This window comes from Ranitomeya variabilis, chromosome 7 (genome assembly GCF_051348905.1).
Source record: "Ranitomeya variabilis isolate aRanVar5 chromosome 7, aRanVar5.hap1, whole genome shotgun sequence".
Taxonomy (NCBI): Eukaryota; Metazoa; Chordata; class Amphibia; order Anura; family Dendrobatidae; genus Ranitomeya; species Ranitomeya variabilis.
In genome coordinates this window covers 98,648,420-98,673,525 of record NC_135238.1, presented here as the reverse complement: position 1 = coordinate 98,673,525, position 25,106 = coordinate 98,648,420, and the positions used below count along the sequence as shown (strand labels likewise).

The window sequence follows — 25,106 nt, the reverse complement described above, 5'->3', positions numbered from 1 at the left end:
GGGACGTACCTTTGGTTTCCATTTCGTCATCTATTCCCTCTGAGATTCCGGAATTTTTATCTGATTATCGTGATGTTTTTGAGGAGCCTAAGCTTGGTTCACTACCTCCTCACAGAGATTGCGATTGTACCATAGATCTGATTCCGGGCAGTAAATTTCCAAAGGGTCGTTTATTTAATCTGTCTGTACCTGAACATGCTGCTATGCGAGAATATATTAAGGAGTCCCTGGAAAAGGGACATATTCATCCTTCTTCATCTCCCTTAGGAGCCGGTTTTTTCTTTGTATCTAAAAAAGATGGCTCTTTGAGGCCGTGTATTGATTATCGACTCTTGAATAAAATTACAGTCAAATATCAGTATCCTCTGCCACTGCTGACTGATTTGTTTGCTCGAATAAAGGGGGCTAAGTGGTTCTCTAAGATTGATCTCCGTGGGGCGTATAATTTGGTGCGAATTAAGCAGGGGGATGAGTGGAAAACCGCATTTAATACGCCCGAGGGCCATTTTGAGTATTTAGTAATGCCTTTTGGTCTTTCAAATGCCCCTTCAGTCTTTCAGTCCTTTATGCATAACATTTTCCGTGAATATTTGGATAAATTTATGATTGTGTATCTGGATGATATTTTGATTTTTTCGGATGACTGGGACTCTCATGTCCAACAGGTCAGGAGGGTTTTTCAGGTTTTGCGGTCTAATTCCTTGTGTGTGAAGGGTTCTAAGTGTATTTTTGGAGTTCAAAAGATTTCTTTTTTGGGGTACATTTTTTCCCCCTCTTCCATTGAGATGGATCCTGTCAAGGTTCGGGCTATTTGTGATTGGACGCAACCTACTTCTCTTAAGAGCCTTCAGAAATTTTTGGGCTTTGCTAATTTTTATCGTCGATTTATAACTGGTTTTTCTGATGTTGCTAGACCTTTGACTGATTTGACTAAAAAGGGTGCTGATGTTGCTGATTGGTCTCCTGCTGCTGTGGAGGCCTTTTGGGAGCTTAAACGCTTTTCTTCCGCCCCTGTGTTGCGTCAGCCTGATGTTACTCTTCCTTTTCAGGTTGAGGTCGACGCTTCCGAGATCGGAGCTGGGGCAGTTTTGTCGCAGAAAAGTTCCGACTGCTCCGTGATGAGACCTTGTGCGTTCTTTTCTCGAAAATTTTCGCCCGCCGAGCGAAATTATGATATTGGTAATCGGGAGCTTTTGGCTATGAAGTGGGCTTTTGAGGAGTGGCGTCATTGGCTCGAGGGGGCTAGACATCAGGTGGTGGTATTGACCGATCACAAGAATTTGATTTATCTTGAGTCTGCCAGGCGCCTGAATCCTAGACAGGCGCGCTGGTCGTTGTTTTTCTCTCGGTTTAATTTTGTGGTCTCATATCTACCAGGTTCTAAAAATGTGAAGGCGGATGCCCTTTCTAGGAGTTTTGAGCCTGATTCCCCTGGTGATTCTGAACCTACAGGTATCCTTAGGGATGGAGTGATATTGTCTGCTGTTTCCCCAGACCTGCGACGGGCTTTGCAGGAGTTTCAGGCGGATAGACCTGATCGTTGCCCGCCTGGTAGACTGTTTGTTCCTGATGATTGGACCAGTAGAGTCATCTCGGAGGTTCATTCTTCTGCGTTGGCAGGTCATCCTGGAATCTTTGGTACCAGGGATTTGGTGGCTAGGTCCTTCTGGTGGCCTTCCCTGTCTCGAGATGTACGAGTTTTTGTGCAGTCTTGTGATGTTTGTGCTCGGGCCAAGCCTTGTTGTTCTCGGGCTAGTGGATTGTTGTTATCCTTGCCTATTCCGAAGAGGCCTTGAACTCACATTTCTATGGATTTTATTTCTGATCTCCCTGTTTCTCAGAAAATGTCTGTCATCTGGGTGGTGTGTGACCGTTTTTCTAAGATGGTTCATTTGGTACCCTTGCCTAAGTTGCCTTCCTCATCCGAGTTGGTTCCTCTGTTTTTTCAAAATGTGGTTCGCTTGCATGGTATTCCGGAGAATATCGTTTCTGACAGGGGGACCCAGTTCGTGTCTAGATTTTGGCGGGCGTTCTGTGCTAGGATGGGCATTGATTTGTCTTTTTCGTCTGCGTTCCATCCTCAGACTAATGGCCAGACCGAGCGAACTAATCAGACCTTGGAGACTTATTTGAGGTGTTTTGTGTCTGCGGATCAGGATTACTGGGTTGCCTTTTTGCCGTTGGCGGAGTTTGCCCTCAATAATCGGGCTAGTTCTGCCACTTTGGTTTCTCCTTTCTTTTGCAATTCGGGGTTTCATCCTCGTTTTTCTTCCGGTCAGGTGGAGTCTTCGGATTGTCCTGGAGTGGATACGGTGGTGGATAGGTTGCATCGGATTTGGGGACAGGTGGTGGACAATTTGAAGTTGTCCCAGGAGAAGACTCAGCGTTTTGCCAACCGCCGTCGTCGTGTTGGTCCTCGTCTTCGTGTTGGGGACTTGGTGTGGTTGTCTTCTCGTTTTGTCCCTATGAGGGTTTCTTCTCCTAAGTTTAAGCCTCGGTTCATCGGCCCGTATAAGATTTTGGAGATTCTTAACCCTGTGTCCTTTCGATTAGACCTCCCTGCATCTTTTTCTATCCATAATGTCTTCCATCGGTCATTATTGCGCAGGTATGAGGTACCGGTTGTGCCTTCCGTTGAGCCTCCGGCTCCGGTGTTGGTTGAGGGTGAATTGGAGTACGTTGTGGAGAAGATCTTGGACTCCCGTGTTTCCAGACGGAAACTTCACTATCTGGTCAAGTGGAAGGGCTACGGTCAGGAGGATAATTCTTGGGTGACAGCCTCTGATGTTCATGCCTCTGATTTGGTCCGTGCCTTTCATAGGGCTCATCCTGATCGCCCTGGTGGTTGTTGTGAGGGTTCGGTGCCCCCTCCTTGAGGGGGGGGTACTGTTGTGAATTTGGTTTTTGGGCTCCCCCGGTGGTCACTGGTGGTACTGGACTTGTGTGCTTCACTTTCTCTGTTCACCTGTTTCCATCAGGATATGGGAGTATCCTATTTAGCCTTGCTGCTCAGTTATTCTAGTGCCGGCCATCAATGTAACCAGAGCCTTTCTGTTGCATGTTCCAGCTCCTAGTCTTCTGATCAGCTAAGTTGGACTCTTAGTCCTAAGTTTGTTTTGTATTTTTGTTCCAGTTCACAGTTGTGTTATTTCTCTGTAGCTGGAAGCTCTTGTGGACTGAAATTGCCACTCCGGTGTCATGAGTTGACACATGAGTCTTAAAGTAATTTCAGGATGGTATTTTAAAGAGGGTTTTCAGCTGACCGTGAAGTCCCCTTTTGTATTTTCCTACTATCTAGTAAGCGGACCTCGCTTTGCTGAACCTACCTTCATACTACGTATGTCTTTTCCTCTGAATTCACCATCAATATATGTGGGGGGCTTCTGTCTCCTTTTTGGGGGAATTTCTCTAGAGGTAAGCCAGGTCTGTTTTTCCTCTATTAGGGTTAGTTAGTCCTCCGGCTGGCGCTGGGCGTCTAGGGGCAACGTAGGTACGCCACCCGGCCACTATTAGTTGTGTGGTAGGTTTAGCTCACGGTCAGCTCGAGATTCCATCACCCAAGAGCTAGTCCTTATTTATGTTTTTCTGACGTTCTCTTGCCATTGGGAACCATGACACACCTCCAAAAGTTTTAGGATAAATTAAATCGTGTCTGTATTATACTCAGTCCCAGCAAGTTTCCTGCGCACTGCTGTCAAGCCTACATCATGACTAATGGATGTATACAAGGAAATTACATCAAAAGATGCCATTATAATTCTTTGTCCAATCTTGATTTTTTGAAGTTTATCCAAAAAATCGATTGTGTCTTCCACAAAAGATGGTGTCTGTCTGGATAAAGGTCCTAAAATTTTGTCAAGGAAAATACCTATATGACCTTATATCGAATCATTACCTGACACAATAGGTCTTCCTGGTGGATTAATTAAAGATTTATGAATTTTCGGCAATATATATATTACCGGAGTAACCGAGTTCTCCACCATCAAAAATGTATGAAGATCATCTATGATGTTGAGGTGTTTTGCTTCATCCAAAATTACTCTAATTTTACTTATGATCATAAACTTAGGGTCACCCGACAACCTCCTATATACATCCAAATCCGATAGCTGACGCACAATTTCTGCCTCATATTTACATGTGTCCATGACGACGACAGCACCACCCTTGTCTGCTGACTTGATGATATAAATGTTGAATGCAATAAGTTGTAATTTGAAAAGAAAAAAGGAAGAAACTCACACAAACATAAAATCAGATGATTCAAGGCTTAAAAAAAATTAAAAATTTGATCCCAAGTTGAATCCCTGTACAAATATAACCAAGAACACAAGTAACACACATGCATGTTTTCACAATTTTAAAACATACATTTTTTTTCACAATTGCGCATCAAAATTTTGAATTTGATTTCTCCAAAGCAAAATATAAAGAAACATAGTCTTGTGACATATCAAATGAAAGCCAGTACCGTTCTGAGAAAAATTATGCCTCTCCCAACTCTTTATCTTAATTCTAACCCGAGATATGATAAAAAATGTAAAGCCATACCAGGCCAAAATCCGCGCTTTTTTGAAGCTTTAGAAATCTGTAAAAAATTAACTGAGGAAGAAAAAAATTCAAAACTTTTAATTTGTAATTAACGAAAGTTGTACTTCATAAAAACAAACAAACAAAAATATCTAAAGACGTCAGGTAAAAAATATATTCATATTTGGATCACTTGATATGGACCAATACCAGAATTACGGGGGTTTTTTGGTCGTCACAACATTGAATTAAAATGCAATAATGGGCAATCAAAAAATTGCATCTACACCAAAATGGTATCAATAAATACATCAGCTTGGCACGCAAAAATTAGCCCCCATCCACCCAGAGTAACTGAAACAACTATGTTTTTTTGTTGTGATGTGTTGTATTGTTCAATAAAATCAGCTTTGTATTTTGTACTTCATGTAGTATTATTGGTGTGCGAGTTTTGGCAGTGATGCTTTTTTCTTTTGGTTCCCATCCACCCAGAGATCACGAAAAATGGAGATGCTATGGGTACCGCGACTCGAGGTCATTCCCCTGCATTCCATTCATTCACCAAGTTTTACAGACAGGAGCACAGCTGCATTAGCAGAGCTCCTGGGTGTAAAATGATTTAACCCCTTCAGATTTACAGCGTGGGACAAGACTGAACGACGGAAGGTATGGAATATTGTTGTTTGTTTTTTTTAACTTTATTTCAGATGACAAAGGTCTTCAGGTGGATTAAGAGTATAATAAAATATTAAAACACCATGGGTCTTTATTTCATTAAAATACTTTTTAATAATGTGTGTGTTTTATTAACCATTTCGTACTATTGGATTAATAATGGATAGGTGTCATAATTGACGCCTCTCCATTATTAACCTGGCTTAATGTCACCTTACAATAGCAAGGTGACATTAACCCTTCATTACCCCATATCCCACTGCTACATGGGAGTGGGAAGAGAGAGGCTAAGTGCCAGAATAGGCGATGCGCCTATTAATTACAATTAATTTAATTACAGATGTGCCTTTTCTGGGGTGTCTGGGGGCAGGTTTTTAGCCTGGTGGGGCCAGTAACCATGGTCCCTCTCTAGGCTATTAATATCTGCCCTCAGTCACTGGCTTTCCCACTCTGGCGGAGAAAATTGCACGGGAGCCCACGCCAATTTTTTCCGGGATTTAACCCTTTAATTTAATAGAGACCCCAAATTTTACACAGAGACACTTGTTACATTAGTAAAGAGGAATATGTAATAAAAGAAGGGATATGAAAAGGTTTACTGTGTGTAAACCATGTCTCATATCCTGTCGGGTTTGTGAAGGAGAGAGCAAAAGCCGGCAATTGAATTACCGCCTTTCTGCTATCTAGCGCTGAATTGAATATATATATATATATATATATATATATATATATATGTGTGTGTGTGTGTGTGTCTCACTGACACACACACACACACACATATATATATATATATATACCTATTCTATGTGTACACATTTATTCTACCTATTCTATTCTGTCAGTGTGATTTTACTGTACACCGCACTGAATTGCCGGCTTTTCTAGAGAACACCGCTTCGTATCTCTTGCAAGTCACACGCATGGTCCATGTGTAATCCGTAATTTTCTCGCCCCCAAAGACTATCATTGGCGTATTTTTTTGCGCAATACGCTGACAGACGCAGCATGCTGCGATTGTCTACGGCCGTACAAGACCATATAATACGGATCCGTAAAATACGGCAGATAGGAGCTGGGCCATAGAGAATCATTGTACCGTATGCAATCTGTATTTTCTGCGCCTCTCATACGTCCGTAAAACACGCCAGTGTGACGCCGGCCTAAGTGATCATTGTTGAGCGCCTGAAAAATGTGATCCCAAACGTTATGTAAAATGTTCCTAATAAAAGCTTCAACTCAATCTACAAAAAAAAGCAAGTCTCCAGTCAGGTCCGCCATCTGTTGACGGAAATATAGGGGGCTTCCACATTACAAGTAGCATAAAGTCTCTGGAAAAGCTAAATTTGTTCTCGTATCCCAAAAAAAACTTTACAAATTGTGTGCTCAGAAATCTAATACCCCATTCTTTTTTCTGAGCACCAGTGTGCATAAACCATCTTTATCGTCCACATGTTTGGCAGGGGTATAATTTCCAAAACGGGATTACTTGAGGGGGGATTCTTCTCTTCTATCACTTAGGGGCTCTCTATATATGGAGTCCACAAACTATTTTAGGAAAATCTGCGCTCCAGGAGGCAAACAGCACTCCGTCCCTCCCAAGTCTCGCCGTATGGCTAAGCGGTATTGTACAGCTGCATATGGGTTATTTCTACTTTCAGCACAAAAGGTGAGACAAATTTTGCTGCCATTTTTACCCATTTCCCCTCGTGAAAATGTTAAATCTGGGGCTAAAACAAAATTTTGGTGGTAAAAATGCAATTATTTTTCTTCACTGCCCAATGGTATAAAATTCTGTTAGGCTAGGTTCACACTGCATTAGTGCAGTCCGTTCAACGCATACATTAAACGGACTGCGCTAACGCAAGTGCCGACTTTGGCACAGCACTAGCGCAGATGGAGTATCTGCTAGCTCCATCTGCGCTAGCAGTGACGGACCCGGAAACGCTGCAGCCCGCGTCTCGGGTCCGTCTCTCAATGACTGCACATCGCTAGCGCACGCCCATTGTGGGCGTGCACTAGCAATGCGTCCGACATTGCATTCAATGGCGGCGTTAACGGACTACGTTACACTTCGTTATGCCGCGGTGTAACATAGTCCGTTTAACGGAGACACTGAATGCAGTGTGAACCCAGCCTTACACACATGTGGCCTCAGTGTAATTCCTGCACCCATAAATTATTTCATTGAGAGATTTAGTTTGTAGAATGGGGTCACTTATGAGGAATTTGGCTGTTCTGGCACCTCAGAGGCTCTCCCAGTGGATCATGGCACCCGCAAACCATAACATTAAAATCTGCACTATAGTATGCTGCTTTTTGCACTGTGCCTGAAAAGTATTTTCCTATTACATGTAAGGTATTGGTGCGCTCAGGAGAAAATTCACAACAAACTGAGGTCCATTTTTTCCTACTAGCCCTTAGAAAAATTAAAAACTTGGGTCTAAAACAACATTTTACTTGTAAAAATGTAATTATCCTTTCTTCATCACCCAATGGTCTAAAATTCTGTGAGGCACTTGAGGTGTCAGCATGCTCACTGTTCTTAGAGTAATTAAATGGGGTGTAGTTTGTAAAATGATGTCATTTATAGGGGGTTTCTGCTGTTATGGGACTTCAGGGTCTCTGCCAATGTGACTTGGCACACTCTAACCAGTCCAGCAAAATCTGAACTCAAATATGCCAGTTCTGCCTTTCTGAGCTTTGCACTGTGCCTCAGAAGTAGTTTTCGACCACATATGGGATATCCATGTACTCAGGAGAAATTGCACAACAAATTTTGGGGTCCATTTTCTCCTGCTATTCTTGTGAAAATGAAAACAATTGAGGCTGAAGCAACATTTTTGTGGAAAAATATATATTTTTTCATTTTCACAGTTCAACATTGTAAAATTCTGTGAAGCACCTGTGTGTTCAAGGTGCTCACTACACATCTAGATAAATTCCTTGAGGGATCTAGTTTCCGAATTGGGGTCACATGTAGGGTGTTCTCCCTGTTTAGAAACATCAGGGGCTCTCCAAATGCTACATAACACCCATAGACCATTCCATCAAAGTCTGTGTTCCAAAGCATCACTCTGAGCCCTGTCGTGCGCCGCGACAGTAGTTTTCCCCCACATATGGGGTGTCTGTATACTCAGGAGAAATTGCATAACAAATTTTGTTGTCAATTTTCTCATGCTACCATTGTGAAAATAAAAAAAAAATGGGGCTAAAGTAAAAAAAAAAAAATCTGAAAAAAAGTAAAATGTTCATTTTTTCCTTCCACATTTAATTTCTGTGAAGCATCTGAAAAGTTAATAAACTTATTGAATGTGGTTTTGAGGGGTGGACTTTTTAGGATGGTGCCACTTTTGGGTATTTCTGTCATATAGGCCCCCCTAAGATGACTTCAAATGTGATGTGGTCCCTAGAAAAAATGTTTTTGTAAATTTTTTTGGAAAAATTAGAAATTCTTAATCAACTTTTAACCCTTCTAACTTCCCAACAAAAAAAATATGTTGCGAAAACGATGCAGATGTAAATTAGACATGTAGTAGTTGTTATTTATAAACTAATTTGTGTGATATAACCAGCGTCGGACTGGAGCACCTTGGGCCCACCAGAGAAAATCATTCTTGGGGCCCACTATGTAGCTACTAGAAATAAATACAAGACCACCAATTGTGCGGTAAAACATGCTAATATCAGGGTATAATATAAGGTAGTACACGTCTTAATTATGTAGCAGGGGTTGGGGTAGCCCCCTCATAGAGTATAAAGTAGCCCCCTCATAGGGTACAATGTATCCCCCTCATAGTATATAAAGTAGCCCCCCTCACAGAATATAATGCAGCCCCTATAGAATATAATGTAGCCCCCCCATAGAATATAATGCAACCAGTCTGAGTATAATGCAGTCCCCCATAGGGTATAATGCAGCCCCCTTAGAGTTTAGTGCAACCCCCTCATAAAGTATAATGCAGCCCCCCATAGGGTATAATGTAGCCCCCTTAGAGTTTAATGCAGCCCCCTCATAAGGTATAATGCAGCCCCTTCATGGAATATAATGTAGCCCCCTCATAGGGTATCATGCTGTCCCCCCCTTCATAGGGTATCATGCTGCCCCCCCTCATAGGGTATCATGCTGCCCACCCTCATAGGGTATTATGCTGCCCCCCCTCATAGTGTATCATGCTACACACCATAGGGTATTATGCTGCCCCACTCATAGGGTATCATGCTGCCCCCCTCTCATAGGGTATCACGCTGCCCCCTCTCATAGGGTTTCATGCAGCTCACTCCCCCCATAGGGCATCATGCAGCTCACCCCCCATACAACCAGGACTCAGTAATATAAAAAAAGCACAATACTCACCTCTCCTCCTCGCTCCCACACTGATTCCAGCAGTGGCTCTGCTCCGATGTCAGGAGCTGCGCTGGTGTCGGCATCACACACAGCAGGTACGCGTTGAAGTGACGTCATCGCACCCACTGTGTGTCAGCAGCGAGTGGAATCATGGGAGAGGGAGCATCATCTGACGCGTTCTCCCCATTAACAAGCGCTGGGGGACGGTGTTGACGCTGGGACCCCTGGCTTATGGCCCCATAGCGGCCATGTGAGCTGGGGGCCCCTGAGGGGGTGGGGCCCTGGTCTGCGGGCTCTGATAGCAGGCAGTGTTTAGCCGCAGCTTGCGGCAAACACTGCCCGTTATTAAAGTGAAATTAAGTCACTCCTCTCCACGCCCATGGGGGCGTGGGGAAGCGTGAATATTCATTTCACTTTAGCAGCGGGAACAGGCTTAGGCTTCCTGTCACCCGCTGCTGCTCCGCTGGTACAGGGGTCCCATAGCAGCTGCGTGGTGTGCGCTATTAGCGACACCCTACTTGCTGCGGGCCCCTGGAGCAGCGGGGGCCCTAGGCAGCTGCTGGTACTGTATGCCCACCGGAGAATCCTCCGGTTCTTCGGTGGGCCTGTCCGACCCTGGATATAACTCTGTTTTAAGGGCATACGAATTAAGTTTGAAAATTGCTATATTTTTGCCAAATTTTTTACATTTTCACAAATAAACGCAAGTTATATTGAACAAATTTTTACCACTGTCATGAAGTACAATATGTCACAAGTAAACATTCTCGAAATCACTGGGATATGTTGAAGCATTCCAGAGTTATTACCACATAAAATTACACTGGTCAGAATTGTAAAATTTGGCCTGGTCATGAATGTGAAAACAGGCTTGGGTTGTAAAGGCGTTAAAGCAATGTCGAAGGAAAAAAGTGAACATTTTACTTTTTCCCACCAAAATATTGAACTTGCCCCAATTTTGTATTTTCAAAAGGGGTAACAGCAGAAAATTCACCCTTCTATTTGTTGTGCAGTTTCTCCAGAATACAGCGATACCTCATATGTGATGGAAAACTACTGTTTGGGTACACAGCAGGGCTCTGAAGAGAAGGAGTGCCCTTCAACTTTTAGAGCACGAAATTAGCTGGAATAAATAGTGGATGCCATGTCGCATTTGCAGAGCAATGTGTTGTGCAATTTTTTCTGAGTACATGTATACCCTATATGTGGTGGAAAACTACTGTTTGGGCATACAGCAGGGCTTAGCAAGGAAGGAGGGCAAATTGAATTGTGGAGCGCAATATTGGCTTGAATAGATTGCTGATGCCATGTCACGTTTGAAGAGTCCCTGATGTGCCAAAACAGAAACCCCCCACAACTGACCCCATTTTGGAAACTACACTTCTTTAGGAATTCAGCTAGGTATATAGTATGCGTTTTTAACACTCAGGCAATTCACAGAATTATACAACAGTCTGAGTCAATGGAAAATTAACATGGTTTCCACTAAATTGTTGCTTTAGCCCTAAGTTTTTAATTTTCCAAAGGGGTAATAGGAGAAAATGGACTGTATAATTTCTCTAGAGTACATTGATACCCCATATGTGTTCAAAAACTACCTTTAAGTCACTGTGTAAAGCTCAGGAGGGAAGGAGCGCCATATTGGAGTTCAGATTTTGCTGGAATGGTTTGAGGGTGCCATGTCACATTGGTAGCAAGCCTGAGGTCCCAGAGCTGCAGAACCCTCATAATAGACCCTGTTTTACAAGCTACACCTCTCAATTAGTTCATCTAAGGGAGCAGTGATCATATTAACATCATGGGTGTGTCACAAAATTTTATATTATTGGGCAGTGAATAATAAATGATTACATTTTTACCCCCAAAATGTAGGTTTAGCCCCAGATTTTACGTTTTCACACTAGTAAATGAGTAAACCTGGCAATAAAATTGCAGCCCTCTGGGAATTTATCTACAGGTGTAGTGGTGGTTTTTGACTACATTGTTGTATTCTAGAAAGAAATAGCAGTGGATATTGCTAAGTGAAAATTACAAATCTGCCATTACAGTGTTGTTATGCCCAACTCGTGCTTCTGGAGACATGGACCCCTTAAATTTGGCTGGCTTTCATCTTTACAGAAATGCTAAATGTGGTTTAGGAACACTATGAGGCTCAGTAGAGATAGGGGCATTTGCACAGAATTGCCTGGATTTCTTTTGGGTGCCTTAGCGCTATTTCAGAGCCTTTGTGCTTACCAGTGAAGTGAATCACATTTATCATGTGCTCTACGCTGAGCACTTACATAGACGTTTGCATCTAAATCTCCGAATGACATGATTCAGATGAAACCCCAAAGGGATCCATTCATTATAATGAGGCCGAGATACTCTGGACTCTGGCCACTGTTTCAGAGATGCACAAGACTGTGGTCGACTGCGCCGTTATGCAGCCTTAAAAAGGACAACACTGAATTATAGGACAGACAGCGTTCACAGTACCTCCATATGCCTCATTGTAGGGAATCTTCCATTTTGGGTTCCATCCAAATCTCGCATTTGAGAAATTTACATAGAAACCACAGTGTAATCGTTCAGCGCAGATCACAGGATAAATGTGTGCCAACTGCAATAGGCTATGTGCATATGTTCAGGATTTCTTGCAGAAATTTCCTGAGCAAAACCGGACATTTTCTGCAAGAAATCCGCGTGCGTTTTTTGTGCGTTTTTGATGCGTTTTTTTCCGGAGCTTCCCAATGCATTAAATAGAGGGAAAAACGCAAAAAATCCACAAAATCAGGGTATGTGTCCATGTTCAGAATGGCCGGCGCTTTTGACGGAGCGGAAAACTCGCGCCGCCCCCTTCTGTAGACGCGGTGATTCCGGATGTGTTCATTGCACACATCCGGAATTATCGCACCCCACACATAGGACCCTGTGGGACATGCTGCGTTCTAAAAATACGCGCCACATGTCCGGAAACGCAGGGCCGCCGGGTGCGTGTGCGCACGCATAGTGGAGACAGGATTTCATAAAATCCCCTCCACTATGCTGTAACATCTGGGCGATGCGGATTGAACGCTGCGGCTCTACGCAGCGTTCAATCCGCAGCTATTCCAGATGCCCGTGGACACATACCCTCAATGAACATGCTGCGTTTTTTACCGCGATGCGTTTTTTTGCGGAAAAAAACGCATCATGTGCACAAAAATTGCGGAATGCATTCTAAATGATGGAATGCATAAGGTTTGCGTTTTTTATGCGTTTTTATAGCGAAAAAACGCAAAAAATCTGCAACGTGTGCACACAGCCTTACTGTGATCTTTTGAGAGGCAAAAGAGCAAGGCAAACGGCATGTGAAGAATTGGTTCTATTTATTTTTTACACCGTTCCTTGTGCTGTATAAGCGATTAGACAACTTTATTCTTCCGGTCGGTGCGATTACAGCGAAACCAGATTTATATCGGATTTTTATGCTTGCTTGCTGTCACACAGTAAAAGATGCTTTTTATTGCAAAAACAAGTTTTTGTATCCCTATATTTTCAGAGCTATAATTTTTCTGTCTTTCTACCGACAGTAATGTTTTTTGCAGGATGAGTTCAGTTTTTATTGGTACTATTTTCAGGCACATGACATTTTTTGATCGCTTTCTATTCTGATTTCTGTGAGGCAAAATGAAAAAAATCCAGCAATTCAGGAGGTTTTTTTTTTTTTTTTTTGGGGGGGGGGAGGGGGTTGTTATGACGGCCACCATGTGGTGAAAGTGATAAAATAACTTTATTCTTTGGGTCAGTACAATTTCTGCAATACCACATTATAAATACATATATAATTTTTTATTTTTACAGCTTTTACACAATTATAATTATTTTATAGGAAAAGAGAATTGTTTTTGCATCGCTATATTCTGAGAGCTATACCTTTTTTATTTCTGAAGGAGCTGTATGGTGGCTCGTTTTTTGTGGGACAATATGACATTTTCAGTTATAATATTTTTATTTACGTTTGATTTTTCAATACTATATTATTCCATTTTTTGTTCAATGGTATGAAGAAAAAGCATAGTTTTTTTGCCTCATTTTATTTTGTTGCGTTGTTCACTGAAGGTCTTAACTATTGTGAGTTTTATAGGTCAGGTAGTTTTGGACGCGGCATACCAAATATGTGTACACTTTTTGTTTATTTTTTATTTTTTACTTAAATGTGTATTGGTATAAGTTTTATTTTTTTTTGTTCTTTTGTGTTTTTGTTTAAATATTTTCACTATTTTTACCTTTTTTTAACTTTTTTTTTTTTTTTACCTAGTCTCTCTATGGGACTTTAACTTTTTTTTACTCTTATTTCTGGTATAATGCATTATTCCTTTCAGTGCTGCACTGACAGAAGCCTCTTAGACCATGCTCTGAGCATGGTCTAACAGGTGTACCACAGCTGGGTGATTTTGTTGTCATCATGACGACCACAGGTTGCCATGGCAATGATTGGTACCTCGTGATTACGTCGCACAGGTGCCAATAGCAAAGGAGAGCCCTCTTCCTTTCCCAGCTTTTTAAATGCTGTGATTGATATTGATCTTTGCATTTAGGGGGTTATATTTCCCGGGGCAGTGGGGGCATCGCACCAGGTGGTCACAGCCAGGTCTCTGCTTTAACTTAAGCCAAGCTCGCGGCGGTCGCGCTGGCTCATCTCCTGTGCCCCGCATGATCATCATGATGTAACCATACGTCAAAGGTCAGGAAAACCTATCCGAGCATTACGTGTGGGTACGTCCAAGGCCGTGAAGGAGTTAAGCGAAAAACGGTAGCTAGCATACATTTCTGTAGAACGTTACGTAAACCAATTTAGTGAGTAAATTAAACTCACTAAATCACCATAGTAAAGGTGGTGTCAGGGTAGATGCACACGATCAGTAATTGCTGCAGGATGCCTACTTGTTCAGTGTCCAACCCGCAGCGGCCAGATGTTACAGCATAGTAGATTGGATTTCAAGAAATCCCATTCCCACTATGCGGGGAAAGACGCCCGCAGCTCACCCCCGGAGACGGACATGTGGCGCGTCTTTCCAGACCGCAAAATATCTATTTATCTTGCGGACACGCGAGTCTACGCAAGATCAATTTCACCCATACAATGTATTAAACGTGGTGAATCTGCACGGTTCAGTGAACACATGCGGATTCACCTGCGTTGAGTAGCCGGCAGTACTTTGGATGCAGCAGACATGTGCATCGCGTATAACGCATGCAGAATTGGCATGCGTTTTCCCGCTAAACACTAGCGTTTTGCAAGCGTAATCAGCTTGCAGAATGCTAGCGTTTTCCAAGCGATCTGTAGTATCGCTTGGAAAACTGATTGACAGGTTGGTCACACTTGTCAAGCACAGTGCTTGACAAGTGTGACCAACTTTTTCTAAAGATGCTGCCTATGCAGCATCAATAGTAAAAGATAGAATGTTAAAAATAATAAAAAAGAAATAAAAAATGGTTATTCTCACCTTCCGACAGCCCCGATCTCCTCAGCGGCGCTCCCGGCAGCTTCCGTTCCCAGGGATGCATTGCGCGAAGGACCTTTGTGACGTCACATGACCATGATGTCATCTCAGGTCCTTCGCGCATTGCATCCCTGGGAACAGAAGCCGCCGCGTGCACCGCTGAGAGGAGGGAGGACTCCGGGGGCCATCGGAAGGTAAGTATATCAATATTTTTTATTTTAATTTTTTTTTTTTTTAAACAGAAATATGGTTCCCAAGGGCCTGGAGGAGATTCTCCTCTCCTCCAGACCCAGGTACCACCGCACATCAAGCGCTCACTTTACGCATGGTGGGCATAAAGCCCACATGCATAAAGTGAGCGTTTCAATGCATTTCTATGTGTGCGGAATCGCCACGATTCCGCACAAAGAATAAGCATGCTGCGTATTTTTCCGCGATGCATTTCCGCCGTGGAAAAATACGCAGCATTAGCACAGCATTGCGGAATCCCATTGAATTTAATGGGCTGTGTTGTGCAAGCGTTTTGTGTGGCGAAAAAACGTGGCAAAAACGCATAAAATCCGCAACGTGTGCACATAGCCTAAATGTGCTGAAAGGAATAGAAAGGGGAAAAAAACATTGTGGAGTTCTTTTATATTACAATCCAGCACATATTTGCTTACTAACCCCTTTCTGACCTCAGACGGGATAGTGCGTTTGAGGTCAGATCCCCTGCTTTGATGCTGGCTCCGGCAGTGAGCCCGCATCAAAGCCTGGGACATGTCAGCTGTTTTGAACAGCTGACATGTGCCCGCAATAGCGGCGGGTGGATTCACGATTCACCCGCTGCTATTAACTAGTTAAATGCCACTGTCAAACGCTGACAGCAGCATTTAACTACCGCTTCCGGCCATCGGGCCGGAAATGAGCGCATCGCTGACCCCATCACATGATCGGGGGTCAGCGATGCGTCGGCATGACAACCAGAGGTCTCTTTGAGACCTCTATGGTTGTTGATGCCGGATTGCCATGAGCGCCACCCTGTGGTCGGCGCTCAGAGCAATGCAGTAAATCTACTACATAGGAGCGATCTGAGCAGATGTAGCAGATCCGATCGAGTTGTGCCAGCTTCTAGCACCATGGAGGCTATTGAAGCATGGCAAAAGTAAAAAAAAAAAAAAAAAAATGAAAAAAAAAAATCTAAAAGTTTAAATCACGCCCCATTCAAAATAAATCAATAAAAAATCAAATATGCACATATTTGGTATGCACATATTTGGTATCACCGCTTTCAGAATCGCCCGATCTATCAATAAAAAAAGGATTAACCTGATCGCTGAACGACATAGCAAGAAAAAAATTTGAAAAGCCTGAATTATGGTTTTTTTGGTCGCAGCGACATTGCATTAAAATGCAATAACGGGCGATCAAAAGAACATATCTGCACCAAAATGGTATAATTAAAAACATCAGCTCGACGCGCAAAAAAAAAGCCCTCACCCAACCCCAGATCACAAAAAATGGAGACACTACGGGTATCGGAAAATGGCGACATTTTTTTTTTTAATCAAAGTTTGGAATTTGTTTTCACCACTTAGATAAAAAAGAACCTAGACATGTTTGGTATCCATGAACTTGTAATGACCTGGAGAATCATAATGGCAGGTCAGTTTTAGTATTTAGTGAACCTAGCAAAAAAGCCAAACAAAAAACAAGTGTGGGATTGCACTTTTTTGCAATTTCACCGCACTTGGAATTTTTTTTCCTGTTTTCTAGTGCATGACATGCTAAAATCAATGATGTTGTTCAAAAATACAGCTCGTCCCGCAAAAAATAAGCCTCACATGGCCATATTGACGGAAAAATACATAAGTTATGGCTCTGGGAAGGAGGGGAGTGAAAAACAAAAATTAAAATACCCCGGGTCATGAAGGGGTTAAAACAAATTGACAAGATGCAACATAGCTCAAGTAGGAGTTGTATGGCACAGCAAAAAGTAAGTTAGTGTCGCAGCAAGAGTAATAATCGGTAATGACTGCTTCACAACAGGTGACCAGATTTGGGAAGTGCGTCTATTTCGTCTTGTAGGTCACATTAGTTAGTACGTAATTTTAAGATTGAATTTACATAAGCAAGATTTTATCTAAAAAATAAATACATTTTAAAAAAAAATTATTACCAAGTTTTATGTTTTCTAGGAAATTTAGACCAGGATGAAGATACCGATCTCGTGTCTGTAGAATTTGATGATGGTGATACAGGGCGTATTCCACTCTCTCATATCAGGCTGTTACCTCCAGATTATAAATTACAGTGTAAGTAATCCTAATCGCATGTCAGAATGGTTATTTTTAGCATTTTCATTTAATTTACCATCCAAAACGTGTCTGTCAACCAAAACATTAAAAACCACTAACAAGTGAAGTGATTATGGGGGCTGAGCAGTTCCATCTGCCTCTAGCACCAAGAACAACTGATGGGCACACATTGAAAACCTTTCCTAAGGTTAAGCCATCAATGTTAAGGTCCTGGACAAACACTTTAACATTGAACCACTGATCTCCTATTCAAGGGATGAAATATATAAAGCGACAAATAGTTCTTTAAGTTGATGTGTTGAAGGCAAGGAAATTGCCCAAGCGTGACAATCTGAGTGTCTTTGACAAGAGTTAAATTGTGATATCTATGTGATTGTGTAAGAGCGTCTCCAAAACATTTAATTTTGTGGGTTGTTCCTGGTATGAAAGTTTGCCTGGTCTGATGAATCACATTTTTAGAGTATTTGTATAGCCAAATGTGTGTACATTGTTTACTTTTAATATATGTGCCATCAGGATGCTTTATGTATACGGGGCAAGCTGGCAGAGGCAGTGTGATGCACTAGGCAATGTTGTACGTAATTCTTTGGGTCCTAACTGGAGCTGGGGAGCAAACAAGTGCAACAGGGTCTTATCTGATCCCCAAAAAGGTGGACTAATGGGGAGTACTAGCTCACCTAGTCAAGTTGTGTAATGCCCAACAATTTCAAGGATTGTTGAGTAATTAACTGCTGCATATCCACAGGTAGCCAGACTAGAATGAGTAGAATTGGTAGGACAAGTGGATTTTTCTTCTCGGCAGGTGGATTTCAATGTAAAGGATCCAAGATACACAAGAGCTGTAGTATTGCAGTTTTATTATTGACGTGTTTTGATTTTGACAAACTTCTTACTCAGGGTATTACCACAATCATTGTGATTATGGTTATTTCCTGAGGAAGAAGTAAGTAAACTTGAAGCACGACCATAATAAAACCACAATATTAAAGCTCTCGTAAATCTTGGATCTTTTTTATTGAAATCCACCAACAGCGTGGAAAAATCCACTTTTCTTACCAATTCTTTTCTTTGGGTTCTGACATTCGCATGAATATTACATTGGCATACACAATAGGTGTCAGCTGCATTTTATAGCTGGGAGTGGCCATAACCGCAGCGACCAGAGCTAACTTTATCCTGTAAGTGCGGTTTAACCATTCAAATGCCGTTGTCAACCTCTGATGGCACCATTTAAATGGTTTCTATGCCATCACTCTCTCCTGAAATATGTTCATAGATTACCATGGAAGATGGGGATTTATTGAAGTCTTCCGATGCCGCCATGATTGTATACCCATGAAACTTACACTGGGTATAAGCTGCATAGAAGATTGTCATTTATACTATATATTACAATACTAAAGCATTGCAGTATATCGATCAAAGCATTGCGGATTCAAATCCCCTGGGAGGGCTTAAAAATGATTGAAGGTTATTTAAAAAAAAGTTTACCTAAATATTTAATATATAAATTTGAATCACTTCCCTTTTCACAATCCAAAAATAAAGTACTAAAATAAACATTTGGAATTTCCACATCCATAGAAGTCAAAACTTTGAAATATAAAATTATCCAATACTATAAATGCTGTAAAGTAAAAGTAGAAATGCGTAAATTATCAATTTTGGGTCATCTCATGTTCCAAAAAAATTGAAACGAAGTGTTCAAAATATTGTATGCACCTCAATGGCAAAATTAATTGATCATTCAAAACTACAACACGCCCCACAAAAAAGCAAGCCCTTATATTGCGCTGACTTCAGAAAAATAAAAGTTATGGCTCTTGGAAGACCTAATAATCTGGTACCACCAATCAGTTCAAAAAGTGTATATAGCAAGGTAGAACTGTAGTTAAATAAAAATTAAATTTTAATTCAATCAATTAAAAGAACCCTCAGGCTCCAAGAACGAACATAAATATCAAAAACATAACTCACAATGTACAAATACTGCCAAAGCGCAGTAGAAGCAGAGAAAAAAGCAAAAGCATAAAATGTAAATTTGACCGGTCAACAAGGGTTTAAAGCGGACCGGTCAGCAGGATTTTGCTAAGTAAACTACAGACACTGTAAGGTTGGCACGGTTATACTGATTTAAATTATACCTGGATTGATGAAATCCATCTTGTGGTTGTGGTTTAATCTATATTTGTAGTTTTCAGTTCATGAGATTCTTGTGCTTGAGGGCGCCCTGGGGCGGGGCTTTATGTGACGCTTGGCTTACATATTCATCTGTATGAGCTTGTGGCAGGTCACTGATCCTTCACTGACCTGATGTCTATTTTACATGCTGCATATAATAGTGTTGGTATTCAAAAACAAAATTTAATTTCAGCAAAATGGCTACTGCTGAAGCACAGCTGCATGAAAACCAGCTATAGTGTATTACATAAGAATTCACTATTGTATACTCTCAGGAATATAGCTAGGAGTGTTTCCCGTAAATACATAAAATATAACCTTTATTGGATAGTCTTAAAATAACCACTCAAGACAAAAAAGTGACACAAAACTATGATACCACATATATATAAAGTGCTCGTGCATACCAGTGCTCAGTAAAAAATGGTTTAGTCTCACCACTGTATTGGAAGTTCACTATAGCAGCTTTGCATCGGACAGGAACAGGAAAGACAACGTCCAGATGTAGGGGGGGGAAGAGGGTTGCCTTTCATTCCCTGTCGTGCATGCCCTTGCATTGCTTCTGTCCTCACAAGGACTGATGTATGAATTAGATCTCCTTATGTGTTTCCTCCCCAATGGAGGGGATTCATCAGGGGAGTTGCAAACGGAATAAGTGGGACAAAAAGAATAACTCACAGGGCCCTGCAGTGGCAGGTGTGACCAATAGTGTCACTGCCCCCAAATATCAGTGGTATGTGACCCATAGCAGTATACACTTGGGTAGTGTCCTTGTGAGGACAGAATCAATGCAGGGGCATGACAGGGAATTAAAGGAAACTCTTTCCCCCTCTATATCTGGACTTTGTCTTTCCTGTTCCTGTCCAATGCAAAGCTTCTATAGTGAACTTCCAATACAGTGCTGAGACCAAACCATTTTTTTTTAAATCAGATACATTTTTATTTAACCAAATTCAAGGTACAATGCAATAAAACAAAAATCGCAATGAGAACAACATTAACAATGGTCATAAGTTTCAGAAATTTCCTCCCTCCCTTCTCGTCCCCCTCTCCCCCATTACATACAAGAGCAGCGGATAATGCATGGTATAACCTAAGTTCAGGGTCATCTTCTCTCTACCCAAGGTGTCCATAGTGTCTCAAATGTTCTTATGCCTTTTCTCTTAACATAAATGTTTTTTCCATATTCACAATAGAGTCAGACTGTCTGAAAAATTCCCTCAACGTTGTCGGATCTTCATTTATCCAGTATCTGGCGATTAGTTTCCACGCAATATATGATAATATATAATATATAATAATCTAGCTATTGCCACCTTATATTTATTATGTACCTGGACCTCCTCTACATATCCCAGAATACACACCACAGGATCCCTCTCAATCCTACAACCATACGCTCCCCCAATGGCATTAAGCACCGCTGTCCAATATGGGTTCAGATTTGGACAGTGCCATAACATATGGAGAATTCCAGCCCCCTCCACCCTGCACTGAAGACGCTCAGAAGTCTGTCTTAGACTTGCTCTATACAGCCGTTCAGGAGTCCTATATACTCTATGGGGTACATATATCTGCGAGAGTCTGCCCGGTACACTCAGTGATAGTTGGGGTATATATTCCATAATCACTTCCCATTTATCTAAGTCAATCCTACCCAATTCTTCCTCCCTGTATTCACAGTCTCATACAATTTTTAAATTCTCCCATTTTAACAAATTCTGGTAGAGTCTCGTTTTGCCATATCGGGGAAAAATTTGTCAAGTGCTCCAAATCTTTTTAATTGCCTCCCAGACTTTATGTATCCGCGCTAAAGTAGGATGCACCAAACCCATCTTCCTGAAACTCCCTGCCTCCAACCCCTGAACCAAGGGATCCCTCCCCATCACCTGGACCAAGACCCTTTGTATTGAACCTGCCCCAGACACTTCCCTCCACCCCCTCATCTGTTGGCCCTGAACACCTAAGTAATAAATCCAAGGGTTCGGAAGCGCCAGTCCCCCTCCATCCTTGGGCCTCTGCAATATCTCAAGTCTGATCCTCGGCTGCTTTTTTCCCCACACAAAATCCCTAAATATAGAGTCAATAGTACGAAACCACCGCCTAGGGAACCATATAGGGGCATTGTGCAAGACGTACAGCAGTTGGGGCATCAAAATCATCTTAATCAAATTAATTCTTCCCACTACTGAAAAATACAGTTTACACCACGCCCCTACTTTACTCCCAAACTTACTCAGCAGTGGAATCAGATTCAAATCTGCATAGCTTGAAATCGGGAGTGACACCTGAATGCCCAGGTATTTAAACTGTCGCACGACTGCCAACCTACTACCCTCCCCCAACATTGGCAAATCAACAACACAATCATCTACAGCCATGACAGTGGATTTTTCCCAGTTAATTTTTAATCCCAATATAGACACAGATGTTTTAATAATATCCATTGCTCTCAATAACGACTCTCCGGAATCCTCCAAAAAAAACAACACATCATCTGCATGCAGGGATACTTTTTCTTCTACCACTCCATATCTGAACCCTTTATCCAAAGCCGTCCTCCTAATTGTCTGCGCCAAAGGCTCCACTGCCAAAGCAAAAAGCAGCGGGGACAGTGGACACCCCTGCCTAGTCCCCCTATGAAGCGCAAAACTACCAGACATTTGCCCGTTAACTCTGACCCTAGCGGTTGGGGAAGTATATAGCAACCTTATCCATGAAATAAAGGTCGGCCCAAATCGTTCCAACACCCTCCAAAGATACTGCCACTCAACACTATCAAACACTTTACGCGCGTCCAATGATACCACAACCCTACTTGCCCCTGTTGTCCGACGGCAGCTGCAAATTCAGAAAGAGTCTACGCAAACTAATTGCCGCAGACTTATTTGGCATAAATCTGGATTGGTCAGGATGAACAAGATCCTGAACCACACTCGCCAAACGGCTAGCCAAAATTTTAGCCAAAATCTTTACATCTACCATCAGCAATGAGATGGGCCTATAAGATTCCGCCAACCCTGGATCTCTTCCCTCTTTCAGAATGAACACAACCACCGCCTCCCCCATGGAAGCCGGTAATTCACCCTCCCGAAGAGCCTCTTTAAAAAGCTTTTGCAATCTGGGTGTTGCCTTCTCAATTAATTGTTTGTAAATTTCACTCGGGATACCATCTGCCCCCGGGGCCCTATTATTAGCCATAGATCTAATAGCCATTTCAATCTCTTCTTTTGTTATGGGCACCTTCAGTCTCCCCCTATCACTGTCTTTAATACTCGGGAGCCCTGCTTCCTGAATAAAAGCCTCTATGCTCCCAATGAGTCTCCCATGTTGTGAATTTGGATTCTGGGCTCCCCCGGTGGCTACTGGTGGAATTGAACTGGTGTCTTCATCTTCTCTGTTCACCTGTTCCCATCAAGATGTGGGAGTCGCTATATAACCTTGCTTCTCTGTTAGTTGCTTGCCGGTCAACAATGTTATCAGAAGCCTCTCTGTGCTTGTTCCTGCTCCTAGACAACTACTAGATAAGTTGGACTCTTGTCCATGTTTGTTTTTGCATTTTTGTTCCAGTTCACAGCTGTAGTTTCGTTACTGTGTCTGGAAAGCTCTTGTGAACAGGAATTGCCACTCTGGTGTTATGAGTTAATGCCAGAGTCTTAAAGTAATTTCTGGATGGTGTTTTGATAGGGTTTTCAGCTGACCATGAAAGTGTCCTTTCTGTCTTCTGCTATGTAGTAAGTGGACCTCAAATTTGCTAAACCTATTTTCATACTACGTTTGTTATTTCATCTTAATTCACCGCCAATACATGTGGGGGGCCTCTGTCTCCTTTCGGGGTATTTCTCTAGAGGTGAGCTAGGACTAATATTTTCCTCTGCTAGCATTATTTAGTCCTCCGGCTGGTGCTGGGCATCTAGAATCAACGTAGGCATGCTACCCGGCCACTGCTAGTTGTGCGTTAGGTTTAGTTCATGGTCAGCTCAGTTCCCATCTTCCAAGAGCTAGTTCCTATATATGCTGATGCTATGTTCTCTTGCCATTGAGATCATGACAGTTTGACCGGCCACTAAAGGGTTAAAATCCTTGGCTGAGAAAGGAGAGAAATAAGAAGTCTGCTGAAATTTTTTTTTTTTTTTTTTTTTTTTTTTTTCTCTCCTTCTAATCTTTGAATGGCTCTGTGTCCACCTGTTTGTAATGGATCTTCAGAGTGTAACTGCAGGTTTGAATAATCTCGCCACGAAGGTACAAAATTTGCAAGACTTTGTTTGTCATGCACCTGTATCTGAGCCGAGAATTCCTTTGCCGGAATTTTTCTCGGGGAATAGATCTGGGTTTCAGAATTTTCGAAATAATTGCAAATTATTTTTGTCCTTGAAATTTCGCTCTGCCGGAGACCCTACACAGCAGGTCAGGATTGTTATTTCCTTGCTCCGGGGCGACCCTCAAGACTGGGCTTTTTCATTGACACCAGGGGATCCTGCGTTGCTCAATGTGGATGCGTTTTTTCTGGCCTTGGGGTTGCTTTATGACGAACCTCATTTGGAGCTTCAGGCAGAAAAAACTTTGATGTCCCTATCTCAGGGGCAAGATGAAGCGGAAATTTACTGCCAAAGATTCCGTAAATGGTCTGTGCTTACTCAGTGGAATGAGTGCGCCCTGGCGGCGACTTTCAGAGAGGGTCTCTCTGATGCCATTAAGGATGTTATGGTGGGGTTCCCTGTGCCTGCGGGTCTGAATGAGTCCATGACAATGGCTATTCAGATCGATAGGCGTTTGTGGGAGCGCAAACCAGTGCACCATCTGGCGGTGTCCACTGAGAAGTCGCCAGAGAGTATGCAGTGTGATAGAATTCTGTCCCGAAGCGAGCGGCAGAATTTTAGACGGAAAAATGGGTTGTGTTTCTATTGTGGTGATTCTACTCATGTTATATCAGCATGCTCTAAGCGCACTAAAAAGCTTGGTTCGTTACCTCCGCACCGAGAGTGCGATTGTGCCATAGATTTAATCCCGGGTAGTAAATACCCAAAGGGTCGTTTATTTAATCTGTCTGTGCCTGAACATGCTGCTATGCGAGAATATATAAAGGAGTCCTTGGAAAAGGGACATATTCGTCCATCGTCATCTCCCTTAGGAGCCGGTTTTTTCTTTGTGTCAAAAAAAGACGGCTCTTTGAGACCATGTATTGATTATCGGCTTTTGAATAAAATCACTGTTAAATATCAATACCCATTGCCGTTGCTGACTGATTTGTTTGCTCGCATAAAGGGGGCCAAGTGGTTCTCTAAGATTGACCTTCGTGGGGCGTATAATTTGGTGCGAATCAGGCAGGGGGATGAGTGGAAAACCGCATTTAATACGCCCGAGGGCCACTTTGAGTATTTAGTGATGCCTTTTGGTCTTTCAAATGCTCCGTCAGTTTTCCAGTCCTTTATGCATGATATTTTTCGCGATTATTTGGATAAATTTATGATTGTGTATCTGGATGATATTCTGATTTTTTCGAATGACTGGGACTCTCATGTCCAACAAGTCAGGAGGGTTTTTCAGGTTTTGCGGTCTAATTCTTTGTGTGTGAAGGGTTCTAAGTGTGTTTTTGGGGTACAGAGG

At 42.2% G+C, this 25,106-nt stretch overlaps 1 protein-coding gene across 7 annotated transcripts in view; it reads left to right on the top strand.

Moving 5' to 3' along the window:
* The window catches only part of TNRC18 (trinucleotide repeat containing 18), a 997,170-nt gene that overhangs the window by 912,460 nt on the left and 59,604 nt on the right, over positions 1-25,106 (top strand). For all 7 annotated transcript variants that reach the window (XM_077275610.1, XM_077275609.1, XM_077275606.1 and 4 more), the window contains one exon: positions 17,199-17,315. In XM_077275610.1, coding sequence (XP_077131725.1) covers positions 17,199-17,315 — 117 coding nt within the window. The remainder of the gene's footprint in view (positions 1-17,198; positions 17,316-25,106) is intronic.